Source organism: Gymnoscopelus microlampas, assembly GCF_963454915.1.
Source record: "Gymnoscopelus microlampas genome assembly, chromosome: 5".
NCBI lineage: Eukaryota > Metazoa > Chordata > Actinopteri > Myctophiformes > Myctophidae > Gymnoscopelus > Gymnoscopelus microlampas.
In genome coordinates, this window is record NC_139942.1 from 54036747 (window position 1) to 54052936 (window position 16190).

General features: G+C 41.7%; 2 protein-coding genes across 2 annotated transcripts in view; both read left to right on the forward strand.

The window, feature by feature from the left end:
• Positions 1 to 16190, forward strand: part of LOC311046364 (uncharacterized protein) — a 48342-nt gene that overhangs the window by 4771 nt on the left and 27381 nt on the right. The gene's annotated exons all lie outside the window — the stretch shown is intronic.
• On the forward strand, positions 584 to 11287 carry LOC311045986 (NXPE family member 3-like; the record flags this gene model as incomplete). The annotated part of the gene is made up of 7 exons (XM_084058056.1): positions 584 to 596; positions 2394 to 3211; positions 7479 to 7637; positions 7820 to 8580; positions 8684 to 8754; positions 9360 to 9587; positions 10461 to 11287. The coding sequence occupies 7 exons, from the start codon at positions 584 to 586 to the stop codon at positions 11012 to 11014; spliced, it is 2604 nt and encodes an 867-aa protein (XP_083914182.1). The 3' UTR covers positions 11015 to 11287.

Below are 16190 nucleotides of genomic sequence, written 5' to 3' on the forward strand. Positions count from 1 at the left end.
AAAGTTTACTTCATAGGCTCAAGCCTTTGATTGCCTTTCAATAAAATCACATTTGATAGATATAAGTATCACCTACATCTTACTGATTAGAGAATTTTATAGTTTTGTAATCAGTTCATTATTTCCTGCGTAATCGATGAATAAAACTGAAGTGTGTCATTTGGAGAGCATTGCGCGACGCACGCATTGTCTTCTTTGAGACTATCATCTTATATAAACACAATTAACACAAGGAATTGACACTCTCACTTCTGCTGATTATAGGAAAATTATAATCACAGAGATTTGTTGAGAATTAGGAGAGAGGGAGAACTCTAATGTTGTGCCGCTGTGTGCCCTGGCCGTCTGTCCATTGCAGGCGCGCCCTACCAAACCAAGTTGGCATTGCGGGTGGTTTTAGATTCCGCTATGTGCTTTCCCACGTGTGTGGCCAAAATAGCAATTTTGGGGATAAAGCAACAACACGCCCACAGGCACACCTCCATGCGCAAATAATGCAGTTGGCATAATGAATAGTGGGTATAGCGGCCGCAAAATACAGTTTAGGAACAGTGCTAGCTCCCTTGTCTGTATTATACGGGTAATGGCGGGTGCGGGTATAGCAGTGCCAAAAATAGGGGCCTAGGTCTTTTGCCCTCATGTTTTTTTAATGTTTTTTAGATGTGTTGTTTTTATATGCAAATGTTTTTATTCTGTGCTGTAGCACTTTGAGGTTTGTTTCAAATGTAAAGTGCAATATAAATAAAATGTATTATTATTTTTACTTAATAATTATTTTTATATAGTATATATATATTATTTTTATATGATTTATATATTTTAATATATTTTTTAATATAATTATTTTTACATAGAAGGCTTGTCAGTCATCTATGATGTATCTATTAGGTAGGGATGACTCAGAGAGCAGAGGCTATACAAAAGCCACTTTATCACACATCCAAAGTCTCATCAGTCACAGACAGTAGGCCTACACATTTAAAATGACTGCACATCAAATCCAAATAATCAGTGAACGGCGCACTGTCCATTTGACCAAACAAACATATCAGCAGTGGTTATTCATTTATAATGCCCTGTGTGGCAATAAGCTCCCATTGGCTTTCTTTTCTTTCTTTTTTTTAATCCAATTTAGTTGACCTTGTATTTGAACTGTACTGTAATGTGCTTTTTTTCTGCAAACTTCTAAATAAAGTATTCAATCAATAAGCTCCCATTCTATTCAACTTAATTTTTGGAACCAAAAACTAGGGGATATCAAACATACACATTTGACTCATCACTCCACGAATGAACAGTGAACAAGGAAATCTTCTATGCTCCCAACAAATGGAACCAACTCCAGGACAACTGGTATAGAGACATTTAAGGTGGATTCAGACTATGGTCCCAGGTGCGAGTTATTGCCACACGTTTGCACGTGCTGGCCTGTACTTGTTGAGTGAGGCTTTCCTCTCAGACATAAAGCCACTAGTTATGTATTTGTGGCTGAAATTTACATGTATACCCATCTCAAGCTGCCTGTGACCGTACAAGAGAACAGTTTTCAGTACATCAGGGATATAAATAAGATGGACGTGTATGAATAGTGTGCAATAGGGAAGAACAAATCATCAAAGGTATAAGACTGATACAGTATATGTCTTGTTTGTATTCACACGATCATTGTTCACATCTACCTTACAATTTGAATCCTGCGCCATGTCGGTTGTCCGTTGTATGTATGTATGTATAAGAGTGATGCAACACTGCATCACTCTTACTGTCTGTCTGAAACTTTACACTACATCATCACAACAAACCAACCTGTTACCAAGACGACGATGAGACGGTCGTCCCGAATATGGACACAACGCCAGTGTGACGTAATCTCACGACACGATGAGACGGTCGTCCCGAATATGGACACAACGCCAGTGTGACGTCAGCATGACATCACATCCTACCGACGTCAGCATGACATCACATCCTATGCGCCAAAACTTTACACTACATCATCACAACAAACCAACCTGTTACCAAGACGACGATGACGATGAGACGGTCGTCCCGAATATGGACACAACGCCAGTGTGACGTAATCTCACGACACAATGAGACGGTCGTCCCGAATATGGACACAACGCCAGTGTGACGTCAGCATGACATCACATCCTACCGACGTCAGCATGACATCACATCCTACCTATAAATTCTAGGATGCCGTCAGATCGCACCAGTTCGACGGCTTCCATCCTCAACACAACCCACGCCGCCAAAATGACCACCACTTCACCCCACGAAGGAACTCTCTCCACCACAATGACGACAACTTCATCCGACAAAGGTACTCATTCCACTCTGTCTTCTCACACGCCACTTACGCCACGTAATGTATATCTGCAAACTATAAGTAAATGCCAGTGGTGACCCACGCCTGGAGGAGTTCGACAAGTGGACTCTCAGCATTGGCGATGGCACAGCCAATGATGACAACAACTTCGTCTCCATCCCCGAGGACATGTGTTTCCACATTCAAGCCAACACCGCCCTTGACAACACAGCAGAGGAGAACTCCATGAAGGAGTTCTGCAACACCATCTTCCCTGACTTGCCCAACAACTTCACTAACACTGGGTGGATGGATGGCAGATCACTGCTTGCCCCTACCAACAGGGAAGTCGACACCATCAATGACATCATGGAGACCTGGATGCCAGGTACCTCCACCAAGCTCAGCAGTGCTGACACCCTGGAACACGACCAAGACGCAATGCGCTTCAACGTGGAATATCTAAACACCCTCTGCCCCCATGGATTTCCCAGGCACATCATCACCCTCAAGCCTGGCATGCCTTTGATGCTACTCCGCAACATCAGCCCCAAAGACGGACTCTGCAATGGGACAAAACTCTTATTCCAGAGGACCCTCAACAACAAGCTGCTGCTGTGCAAAATAGCAGCCACGCAAAAGGAGGTCCTCATCCCTCGAATAAAGTTCATTCCTGATGCTGGACTTTTCACTTTTGACTGGGCCAGGCGACAGTTTCCAGTCCGCACTGCTTTCGCCACCACCATCAACAAATCACAAGGGCAAACACTTACAACAGTTGGGGTCTGGCTTCGATCCCCTGTCTTCACTCACGGACAGCTCTATGTTGCCAGTTCAAGAACCGGTGACCCAGCAGCCCTGAAGTATGCCATACACCAGCAGGAAAACCACACTGAAAACGTCACTGAAAACGTGGTTTTCACAAAAGTGCTTCTTCCCCACTGAGGTAAGGCTGTCGCATTCTTCCATGTGTCGTTTCTGATTGCTCTACATTACTAACAATGCCTACAACTTCACACAAACATCACTGTCTTCACTCTCACATGATCCATGGTGGACGTCTCACATTGTGTGCTTGACTCCTGCCTTCGCCTTTTCTCCCATTCTGCAGGCTCTGCCATGACAACCTGTGGGCCTGACGACGTCGCCACTGTCTTTCACACCATTTCATTCGTATACACCTTTTACACCAATAAACTGCTCACTTCATCTCCTGCCATTTGGTCTCTCTTTTAACATTGTACACCACTGCACACTGCTCACAGGTCTGCCATGCCAGGTGTGAGTAATCACAAAGTGGGTTTGGGTCATTGCAGAGGTGATGCACGTCACCTCTTTGTGAAGTGGGTATTTTCAAAGCCTGCCGTGGATTTAAGGGAGCACAAAACTCTCTCTCACACTGTGAGGTGCCTGTCATGGGGCACTGCCAAGTGGACGACGCGTCGCGCTAGACGTTCGGGCCGCGTAGCGGCCCGAACTTCTAGTCTTTATACAACTAACATAAATATGACTATTGTACCATTGTAATGGCATTAAATATAAAATATGTTAAGTTCACTAAGTCATTCATTTCACTAAAAGTTCATAAATGTACAAACTCTACTGCTACTGTACATGACAATAATAAACCATGTAATAATTAAAATATACATAAAGACCTACTCTTGTTTTTTTTAATCTTTTGTGAAATTCTGGTGACTGTGAAGCATCTCTTGACAACTGGTCAGCAGAAACAAGATGCTGGTCTTCTAACATATCTTGCTAAATAGTAACCTACATCTACAGTACATGTACAAGCTCACGACATGTCACAATCCGATGCGTTGTGAGCTTGTAGATCAGCTCTTTATAGCTCTTAAATGCTTAAAGAAAGGAGGAGGCCATGTTCAGAGCCCTGGGGGACCCCAGTCAAAGAAGTATAAAGGGTTTAAAATGTTAAATAAAAACTTTGATGTTTGTTTCAGATGCAGTGACCCCAGCAGTCCTACACCCAGCAGGGCCCCCAGTGTCCTTCAGCCCCGATTCCATGTTACCTGACTGTGTGGACTTTATAGATGGGGAATTTTATTGTATTTTTTGATATCCGGACTTTTACTTGTAACAGAGTACTTTTACTTAAAGGGTAAGACCACTTTGGTAGAGGTTTGGGTTGTGTATTTACCTTGCCATGATGTAACTCCAAAGGTGGGCAAGAAATAACAAATAATTGCTCGATTGATTAGAAATTGATAATTCAAAATATGCTCCTCATTGACTTACATTGTACGGTAAAACAGCTCTCAAAGTCACTCTTTTAGCACATAAATGAACCCAAACATAGCTGATTCAGACAATATAGATCATCACCAAACCCAGTACTGTTTGTTTTTTTAATAAAAATGTCAACTTCCTGTTGATTTTACTATTTGAAGATCTGGATCCGGATCCGCCGATCCAGTCCGGGTTTTCTACTTATTAAAAATGGCAAAATCAACAGGAAGTTGACATTTTTATAAAAAAAAAAAAACAGTACTAGGTTTGGTGATGTTCTATATTATCTGAATCAACTTTGTTTGCGTTCGTTTTTGTGCTAAAAGAGTGACTTTGAGAGCAGTTTTACCGTACAATGTAAGTCAATGAGGAGCATATTTTGAATTATCAATTTCTAATCAATGGAGCAATTATTTTTTATTTCTTGCCCACATTTGGAGTTACATCATGGCAAGGTAACTACACAACCCAAACCTCTATCAAAGTGGTCTTGCCCTTTAAGTAAAACATTTGAGTACAATGTGGAAATTATACAAGCCAGTCGGTGGCATAATTCATATTACACATAAAATGTGTGTGTGTGTGTGTGTGTGTGTGTGTGTGTGTGTGTGTGTGTGTGTGTGTGTGTGTGTGTGTATATATATATATATATATATATATATATATATATATATATATATATATATATATATATATATATATATATATATATATATATATATATATATATATATATATATATATATATATATATATATATATATATATATATAGCATCGTAATAAACAATCATCATAAATGCATTATTATGCATCATAACAAGTGCATTATGATGCATTATAAAAGTGATTATAATGCATTATATAAAGTGGTACAGCGTATTCTTCAACAGCATAGATAGGAGCATGACACAAGTATCTTTTGTAAAAACGAGTTCAAATCGAAGACAATGTGCAATAACCGGAAGTTGCGGTTTAAACGTGACAGAGCATGTGGCTATAAATTCATGCACTTGAGAAACAATGAGAATAGAAAGGCATAGTACTTCCTTTCTACATACAGTCTTCCATACAGAGCAGCTTGCCGTTGAGAATGTCTGCTTTTTAGGTATAGTGGGACTCCTCATCTGCATAGCAGCTTCAGGTATGATGAAATCCTATCTATATATTTATTTATATTCAGAATATATATTTGTTTGTAACTTGTTAACGTTGTTGTTGAAACCTACTATAATTGAAGTGTGTACACATAACCATGAGGCCAGTGATGGAAAACGTATTCAAATGTTTTACTTAAGTAAAAGTATCAATACTGCAATATAAAAATATTCTGTTACGAGTAAAAGTCCGGAATTCAAAACGTACTTGAGTAAAAGTACAAAAGTATTGGCATCGAAATGTACTTAAAGTACCATAAGTAAAAGTAGTCATTGTGCTGAATGTCCCACTTCAAGTTTTCAAATGTATAAAAATCTTTCATAAATGCGACGCATTGTGAGCTTGTAGATCGGTTATTTTCCAACGGCCAAAATATATATAGGGCTGAAGTGGTTAATGTATGTTTTGTAATAATAATCCAAATCTACAAAGTTACAAGTAACTAAAGTTTTCAAATAATTGTATATTTATGCATACATTTAATGTATACACAGTGGTGGACACTATCAGAGTAAAAAAACTTCAAAGAAGGAAACCTATCACAGTACACACTCTGCACTGGGATCTACATCATGGGTATTCAACAGGGGGTTTGTGACCCCTATGCAGTCCTCGGAGTCACTGTAGGGGGGCCACCCATTTTTATTTTATGATCCTTTTTTTGTTTTGTTTTAAATATCTGAAAATATGCATGAATCCAACATACTATAATAGCAAATATCAATTGTAAGAAAGACTACCAAACTACCCCCAACCCCCACTGTGTGGAGGACAGTAGCAATTTAAGCAACAGATAAGTTAAACAATATAGACCCAGTCAAGTAAAAGTGAACATACATCATATAATTATAAATATGAATGATAATGGTTCACAGATAAGCCCTAATAAAAGATCCTACCTACTGTAGCAAGTTCACACTTTTGAGCGTTACTTGCATAATGTCCTATTATGTAAACCAAATGTTGCATAGCGAATGCTGACAACTTGAACTAAATTTGCTATTTCCGTGCCTTTTATAGTCTGGTTTTAACAAGAAACATGGAGACTGCTATGCTCAACCAAAACGTTTTCAGAATGAGAATACAAAGTGACCTAAGATACATTGCATTGAATGAGAGCAAGGTGGAGAGCAACTGTGGTTCAACAAGACCCATATTTAAATAAGAGAAGGGCAATTTCTCCTATGAAAGCAAACAGGCAGGTGCTCAAACACTGGTTGGGTCCTATGTGTGCACCTGATGGAGACACTGCATGCTACACAGGTCATAGGTTAAATAAACTGCATGCACAGGTCACAGGTTAAACTGCATGCTACACAGGTTACAGGTTAAATAAACTGCATGCTACACATGTTACAGGTTAAACTGCATGCTACACAGGTCACAGGTTAAACTGCATGCTACACAGGTTACAGGTTAAATAAACTGCATGCTACACAGGTTACAGGTTAAACTGCATGCTACACAGGTCACATGTTAAACTGCATGCTACACAGGGACTACTAGGGAGTCATAACGTTGCTAAAGAAATTAGTGCTGAATTGTCAGATGTCATGAAAGCTGTGAAGAACACACCCTGTTCTACTTCACCATTCTGAGGTTCGATGGATGGATCCTTATTTATCACGCATGTTGAAGTCATGTGTCTAGTCAGGAGTTTTTACTTCTCCAAAACTGCACAGAGCTTGCTGACAATTTCTTTTGCTGTTCAACTTTCTCCTTAATTCTCATTCTCCACCTTTTTGGTTACGATATAACAGGGACTGTTAACAGCGCCACACACTGTTGATAGAGAAGAATTTCGAGAATTTGAGGTGAAGATGCATCGTTGTAAAAAGTTTGCAGTCATATTACTCCTACTGGCGTCGAGCTCTCTGTCGGCTCTGATCTTTCTGCTGCGTGACAACAACATTCTTCAGGTGAGAACTCGATGTTGAGTGAAATTATTTCATGGCATTTCATTTCTAAACACCAACAATCAAAAAAAGCCTGTATAACTCAATGCATTCCTTCCTTTCCCCCTTTAACTTCAGTATTTAAACTGATATTTCTATAGTCACTCTTGCTAATATTTGTTAATCTCCTCTCCTCAAACCCTCAGATTACCCAACAGATCACACTTAAAATCAATTTGAGCACCATCCTCCTTGAAGGTTCTCCTCCTCAACACCACAATATCAGCCTCTGGAGCTGCCAGGGACAGAAGCTGTCTCCTGAGGATGCTCTGGAGGAACACTCCCTCCTAGACTCCATAGACTGGCCTGAACATCCACACTTTCCTACAGGCGTGTACTTCAATCAGACCAGTGACCCCGCACACAGCCACTTCACTATCCTCCCAGCAGAGGGAGGTAGAGAGCGGCACGTAGGGGGGCATCTGCAGGCTCTCATCCAAATGCACGACTTCCAGGGACGGCCCAAACGCTACGGGGGAGACGTCTTGCTCGCTCGGCTGCACGAGCCGACCCTCGGAGCGGGCGTGGCGGGGCAGGTGGTGGACCACCTGAACGGCTCCTACTCTGCCGTGTTGCCCTTGCTCTGGGCGGGCCGTGCGCAGGTGGAGGTGACACTGGTTCATCCCAGCGAAGCCGTCACGGTGCTGCGCAGACTGACCAGGGAGCAGCCAGACAGAATATTCTTCCAGAGCGAGTATCGCTCAGGCTCTGTCTCTGAAACCACAGTTTGTAATGTTTGTCTGCCAGCAAGCCAGCAGCAGCCACTTTGCAATCATACAGACCTCCACACGGGGGAGCCCTGGTACTGCTACAAGCCTAAACAGCTGAACTGTGACAAACGCATCACCCACGTCAAGGGAGGCTTCAACCAAAACATCAGATCTGATGAACAGACACTCTTTCAAAAGTAAGCAAGGGGGAAAAACTGATCTCTTGTTTTCTTGGTCATTTTTTTTTCTTCTTTTTGTTTTGCTCAATACTAAATAAATCTTGTGTCTATTTCTCCACAGTCTGATCAACATGAAAGTCCCAGTTAAAGCTTCAGGGTCTGACAGTGTCAGAGTGTTGCCTAAGGAAAAAGGTGAATGATGAAACTAGCTATTAAAGGGGTATTTCACTAAAAAACGTCCTGGGTCATTTTAATATCCTGCACTCTGGATAGTTTTTAAGTTCAATATTTAGATAATTGATATTTATTTGATCAGACACGCCCCCATCCTTTATAATTCCATTGAACTTTACACACCATTTTAACCATGTCAAAGCTGAAAACACGTACCTGGTTCTAGTGGCTGATATTGTCCTTCTAATGCGTGAGGGGCTGTTTTAACAATTAATTAGTCTCTTTCTTTTTTTCATTTGCAAAAACAAAAAACGACACATCAGAAGGACAATATCAGCCACCAGAACCAGGGACGTGTGTTTTACGTGAGTCTAACACGGTTACAATTGAAGTTCAATGGACTTATATAGAAGGGTAGCATGCATGCTGAATATAAAATGTCTACATATTGAATCAAACTACTTAAAAACGGTGTGGGGTGCACAAAAGCCAGAGTAGACGTTTAAAATTAAAAGTGTTTTAAAATACAACAACAGCCACGCTGTTCCCATGTGGATCCTGACTTCCACCGTGTGATGTTTTCTAAATGAATGTTTTACTTGTTGTTCACATAAACGACCCAGAGTTGAAGAACTGCAGCGTGACGCCCCCTGGACCCCCCTCTGGACCCCCCCCTGGACCCCCCTCTGGATATTACTACCAGGGGGTGTGGCGAGCCCTCGGTGGCACCACAGTGCATCAGTTCAGCGATGCCTCTGCCATCACACAGTGCCTGAGAAACAAGGCCGTACACATGTATGGAGACTCCACCGCTAGACAGTGGTTCGAGTACCTCACTGCAACGTTACCAGGTAACATGTACTGGCCACGGACGCCCTTTTGATTCAATGTTTTAACTCCGTGACCCCCCATTCTACATTGAGGGTGTTCATTTATCTCAGGGTGTTACAGATCCGTTTTTGGCACCCCCTGGTCCATACCCCGGACATCTTGAATTTAGCTCCTTCAGCTCCATAGCTCCATCAAAACTGTCTTTCTGTCAAAAGAATGGTTCTAACCTGCTCCACAGAAAACACAAGCATATACTGTAGAGATGGAGAAATGACTTCAATTTACTTTTCTTGACCAGCAACTAGTTAGGACTGCTGCACAGTATTACTCCATCTTCTGCCCACAGTCTGAAAATCCACTAGCATATGGTTTCATGTCAATTATGCAATAAGTCATAGACTCTAGACTCTATTTTTTTTTATTTTAAACAATTCTGTCCTAATTGAAAATCAGATTCATAGTGGTTATATTTGAACATATTTAAAAATGACTACTTTCATACATATTTTGTAGTGTAATGATTTCAAGTGAACTTAAGTGACATTAAACTACTCCTTATTTGTCTAGGGACCATCCAGTCAAGGACCCCTGGTGGGCTGGGGACCAATCACCACCCTAGCACTCCTAATTTAATTTCGTCAGCACCTCATCTGTTTAGATATTCACATTATGTTACTTACAGTAGATCATAAGCCATGTGTTTGAGTAGACAGATGCTGATGTCTACCTGCTAGCCTACACACATGCTTGTTTTAGCAGCACTCACTCACACACACTTGTTGTAGGATTCATGACGCCTACTCTGATTTTGCTCTGTATTAGTATGTCTCTCTGGATAAGAGCCTCCAGCTCTCCCCCCAACTGTGTGAAACGTGTAGATCTCTCTGTTCCAGACCTCAAGGAGATGGACCTGCACAGCCCAAAGCAAGTCGGACCGTTCATGGCGGTGGACACCGGCCATAACATCGTGGTGAAGTACCGCTGCCACGCACCCCCGATACGCTTCCCCACCGTTCGCACCAGCGAGCTGCGCTACGTGGCCAACGAGCTGGACGGCCTGGCCGGGGGTCCCGACACCGTGGTGGTCCTCAGCGTCTGGTCCCACTTTGGCACGTTCCCCGTCGAGGTCTACATCCGCCGGCTGCGGGGTATCCGCGGGTCCGTGGTGCGCCTCCTGGACAGGGCTCCCGGGACCCTCGTGGTCGTCCGCACGCCGAACCTCAAAGCTCTGGACCTCTACGAGACCCTGACCAACAGTGACTGGTACTCGTGGCAGCAGAACAGGGTGCTCAGGGCCATGTTCAAGGGCCTGAGTGTTGTTCTGGTGGACGCCTGGGAGATGACGCTGGCACACGACCTGCCTCATCATCTGCATCCACAGCCCCCCATTATCAAAAATATGATCCATGTTCTCTTGTCAAACATCTGCCCACAGACACAGAGGTGACCGACTAGGCTTGTGTGATAATGTAATACAAATCTAATCATGTGGCTATCAGGAACCACATAGGAACGCTGTGGCTCCAGTGTGGATGTCAGACTTCATGTGGTTCAGCCTGTGACGGCATTCATGTGATGTTAGGATCGTGATGACAGTGTGTAAATACGGGCACATCATCACACCCTTACTCCATTCACGGCTCTGGCTTCCCATCTCCTCCCGGACAGAATACAAGATCTCTGTTAAAGTAGTAGTTCACCCAAAAACAAAATCTTATATTCTATCAATTACACACCCCATGAAGCATTGAATTCATGGAGATTTTTTAGTTTTGTCACATTCCTAAGCCAATGATTTGATGACCGGCGGAAAGATGCTAATGTATCCGGTAGGAGACTCAAAGGAGTCTCTTTGAGTCTCCTACCGGAAATACACCCGGTCATCAAATGATTGGCTCAGGAATGCGTCAAAACCCCCCAAAAAAATCCTATACCTCAAGGAACTGCTCAAGCCTCAAACCTCCTCTCTGGATAACCACCTCCTAGCCCCCATCACCAAGCTCCTCCCACCCCCATCACCAAGCTCCGCCCCATGGGCTTCGACCAGGCTTTCTGTTCAGCTGCCCCTCCACTGTGGAACTCACTCCTGGACCGGCTAAGAGCTCCTCAGTCTATTGATGTTTTCAAGAGAGGACTAAAGACTTTCCTTTTTAATAAAGCATTCAGGTTAGATTTTCCTGTTTTACCCTCTAGGTTTTTTGCCCCCAAGTTTTTAAATGTTTTTTTAGGCTCTTTTTATTTTAGATGTGTTGTTTTATGCAAATGTTTTTATTTCATGCTGTAGCACTTTGAGGTTTGTTTCAAATGTAAAATAAAATGTATTATTTTGTATCATTTATTTTATTATTATTATTATTATTATTATTATGTCAGTAATCTATGATGTATTTATTAGGTAGGGATGACTCCTATTTTCAATACTTTTCTACTCCACTACATCTCAGAGGCAAACAGTGTACTTTTTACTCCACCACAATAATTTGAAAACTTTAGTTACTAGTTACTTTGTAGATATTGATTATTATTACAAAACATACACTAACCACTTCAGCCCTATCTAAACTTTGGCTGTTTACTTTAAGTATATTTTGATGCCATTGCCCATTACGTTTGTACTTTTACTCAAGTCAATTTTGATTACCCAACTTTTACTCGAAAACACAGTGTTTCTACATAGTACTTAGTACTTCTTCCACCACTGTTTATGAGGCGTGTTTCCTTCCTTCCTTCATTTATAAGGCCCTGTTTTATTTGACAATAAGCTCCAATTGTATTCGACTTCATTTTTAGAAATGAATTTATACCCGTCTCAAGCTGCCTGTGACCATACAAGAGAATTGTTTTCAGTACATCAGGGATATAAATAAGATGGATGTGTATGAATAGTGTGCAATAGGGGGAAGAACCAATCATCAAAGGTAAGACTGATACAGTATATGTCTCGTTTGTATTCACGCGATCATTGTTAAAAAATGGTCGCTTTAAAAGTATAAGTAATATACGGTCGAAGGACCATATAAAAGACCAAATACTCAACTGGTTGTTTAAGACCTGACCCAAGACCTGCTGTGATGGTATCCAAGCAGGAATTAAACCGATATGCCCCTTGGCCACAGAGGGAGAAGGAGAATCAGTGGGAACGAATATGTGGGACGTGATTATCTGGGTTGTAAGGCCAGCTATAGAGGTAGTTGATGTCTCTGGGTATCGCCGATGGATTTGAACTAACCCTGGCGATTCCTTTGCCTTTCATGTCGTTGGCTATACGGTGCTGGCTGTAAATAACGTTTCAGAGCATACTTGCCAGCATTGGTCATAAATGGATACCACCACGAGCTAGACGAGCTAGATTCTTCAACTTCAGAACACTTTCCTACAGGCCGGCGTGTACTTCAATCAGACCTTTCTTCAGTTTAGACTGCTGATAAATATTAACATTATACTGCCCTCAAAACAGAGGTCGCACAAACCCTAGTAAAAAATAGTAACCTACATCTACATGTACAAGCTCACGACACGTCACAATCCGATGCGTTGTGAGCTTGTAGATCAGCTCTTTATAGCTCTTAAAGGCTTAAAGAAAGGAGGAGGCCAAGTTCAGACCAGATGTAATATTTTTTTTCCCTTGACCCCCCCCAGACCTCCAAATATGTTTCTGTGGCCCCCCCTGAGTAACTGGAGGAAAATGCATGACCCCCCCCCCCCCCCCCCCCCCCATAAACCATATTTTTTATATTCACAACCAACGAACATAAAATGAATACTGATCGTTTCTGACGTTTATTATAGGCCCTGTTTAGCGCCCTATTTCACGTCAGGGTCCATTTGGTTCCATACTGTATGTGTCCTCTTGGGGTTACAAAAACACCCTAAACGAAAGAAAGATTGATTAACTACTTTAACTAGGCCAACAAGGCTACTCGTTTAAAATCAAGCTGTCAAAAACACAGAGTCGGACATGAGAGTCAGTCAGTCAGTCAGTCAGTCAGTCAGTCAGTCAGTCAGTCAGTCAGTCAGTCAGTCAGTCTCTCTCTCTCTCTCTCTCTCTCTCTCTCATTACAAAGTTAAGGGAGAAAAAGTTTATAGACCATAAACAAGAAAAATACCTACGGGGCGAAAATTCCCCCAGGGCTAGAGTCCTTTATCTTCTACCCAAAATCCACAAGGACCCAAACAGCTGGACTATTCCTTATGAAATTCCACCTGCACGCCCAATTGTCTCGGATTGTAACTCAGAAACATATGCCACAGCAGAATATATTGAGTTCTACTTAAACCCACTATCTGTAAAACACCCAAGCTATATTAAGGATACATATGACTTTATTGACAAAATAAAAAACATCACGGTTCCTCAGGGTGCCTTCTTGTTTTCAATAGATGTTGATAGCCTTTATACCAACATAAATACATTAGCGGGAATGAAAGCAATCAGAGATATCTTTAAAAAGTATCCTGACAGACAAAGACCAGACGCAGAATTATTGGAACTACTAGAATTAAATTTGACCAAAAACGACTTTTCATTTGATGGGAAAACCTTCCTTCAGATCAGTGGAACAGCCATGGGAAAGAAATTTGCGCCATCCTACGCAAATATATATTTGGCTTTATGGGAAGAAACCGCCCTTAAAAAATGCAGATTCAAACCCACACATTATTTTAGGTTTCTAGATGATATTTTTGGAGTATTTGAGCACTCCACAGAGGAATTTGAGCAATTCATACGAGTCTTAAACACACATCATGCCTCAATAACAGTGAAATATGTCACAAACAAAGAACACATTGACTTCTTGGATGTTACAGTCTTCAAAGGGAAAGATTTTAACACCACCGGCAAACTAGACTCAAAGGTGTTTTTTAAGGAGACTGATACACATGCACTGCTCCACAAGACATCCTTCCATCCAACCCATTGTTTCGCAGGAATAGTCAAGTCTCAACTCCTACGTTTCAAGAGAATCTGCACACAAACAGCAGATTTTGAAAATGCCTGCAAAACTCTATTCACAGCATTAAGGAAACGTGGATATACAAGAACATTCCTCAGGAAATCATACAACACATTCCAGGAAGTGAAAGTAAGGAATGAGAAACCCACACTAGCCTTAGTAACCACATTTTCCAGCCAAAGTTTATTGGCAAACAGAGCCATCAAAAACAATTTTGAAAACAGGGGGGGAAACCTCCTACAGAACTTTAAGATAATTTCGGCCTATAGGAAAAACAAAAATCTGAAAGACTACTTGATCCACAGCAAATTGAAGCCATGGAACCAAGTAGCACGGGCAAGGCCTAACTACTTTAGCCCGAAACAAACGGTTAAAAACAGGACAAACAAAAACATTATTAGCCTAAGACAGAACATCACATACAACACCAGAAATTGTGTTTATCTGATTACTTGCCAAGTGTGTGGATTACAGTATGTAGGAGAGACAGGCAACTCCATAGCAATTAGAATAAGCCAACACAGGTACACCATTAATAATGAAAAAGATACCCATTTATTAATTGTTCAACACTTTATGACACATGGGATTGATGCCATAAAAGTATGCGGCTTGGAATTCAATGACTGCTGGACAATTGGACAGAGAAGATTCCATGAAAAAGAATGGATTACAAGACTTAGCACAAAATATCCAGGAGGCCTAAACTTCTAAACTGCCCAAAAAAACTGAAACTATCCACATACTCTTACTAAACTAAACAATAGAGTTGATCACCTACATCAACCACAAAGTGGAGGGGGAGATCTCATTGTTGAGCTAATGAGAATATCAATGAAGGCACATTGATACCAAGAGCCATCAAAATTTGGACCATCAACAGGGAGCTAATTGTCTTCCAAATTGGAGGTGTGAACATCAGAACTGTGGATATGCTACTTGTTTCCAAAACTGTATCCCCTCAGTATCTACCCCATAGTCATAAAAAATATAGTGTAAACACATCCTTAAATGGAATTAGGAAATAGTTTTAACCCGAGGGTATGCGGTCACCCTGACTCAGAGATTAGACGCCTCTGCCCTGCACAGTCTAATAGAAAGCACAAAGCTTTAGAAAATAAGTCTGCCTCATCCAGGCAGTTGGCCAGGAGCCACTTTGAGTGGTAGTTGGGATAAACGCAGTCAGTGGAGCAAACGCAGTCCGCACCAATAATATTTACGATTCTGTCCCTATCGGTACATAACTCGGACGGCGCTGAGTCGACTAGCAGCCCAGCGGCTGGTCGACGCGGGCACTCGCGCCTGGAGGCGCGAGGGCGCGTCTCCTCAGCCTTAAGGTCTGCTGAGTCGGCGCGCCTCCGTCATGGCCCATAACTTATAATTATAAATTATAGGGAAAACACATCCTTAAATGGAATTAGGAAATGCTTTTACCTTTAGTCTAGGTAAACTTAATTATTTGCAAAACATGACATCCCTTATTCAAAACAGATGGCGAATGCATTCTTCTCTTTATAGGGCCTACACAGGTAATAAAATTGCCTGTGAGACCTTCATGAATTGAACCTCACAGTCAGCAGTCAGTCAGTCAGTCAGTCAGTCAGTCAGTCAGTCAGTCAGTCAGTCAGTCAGTCAGTCAGTCAGTCAGTCAGTCAGTCAGTCAGTCAG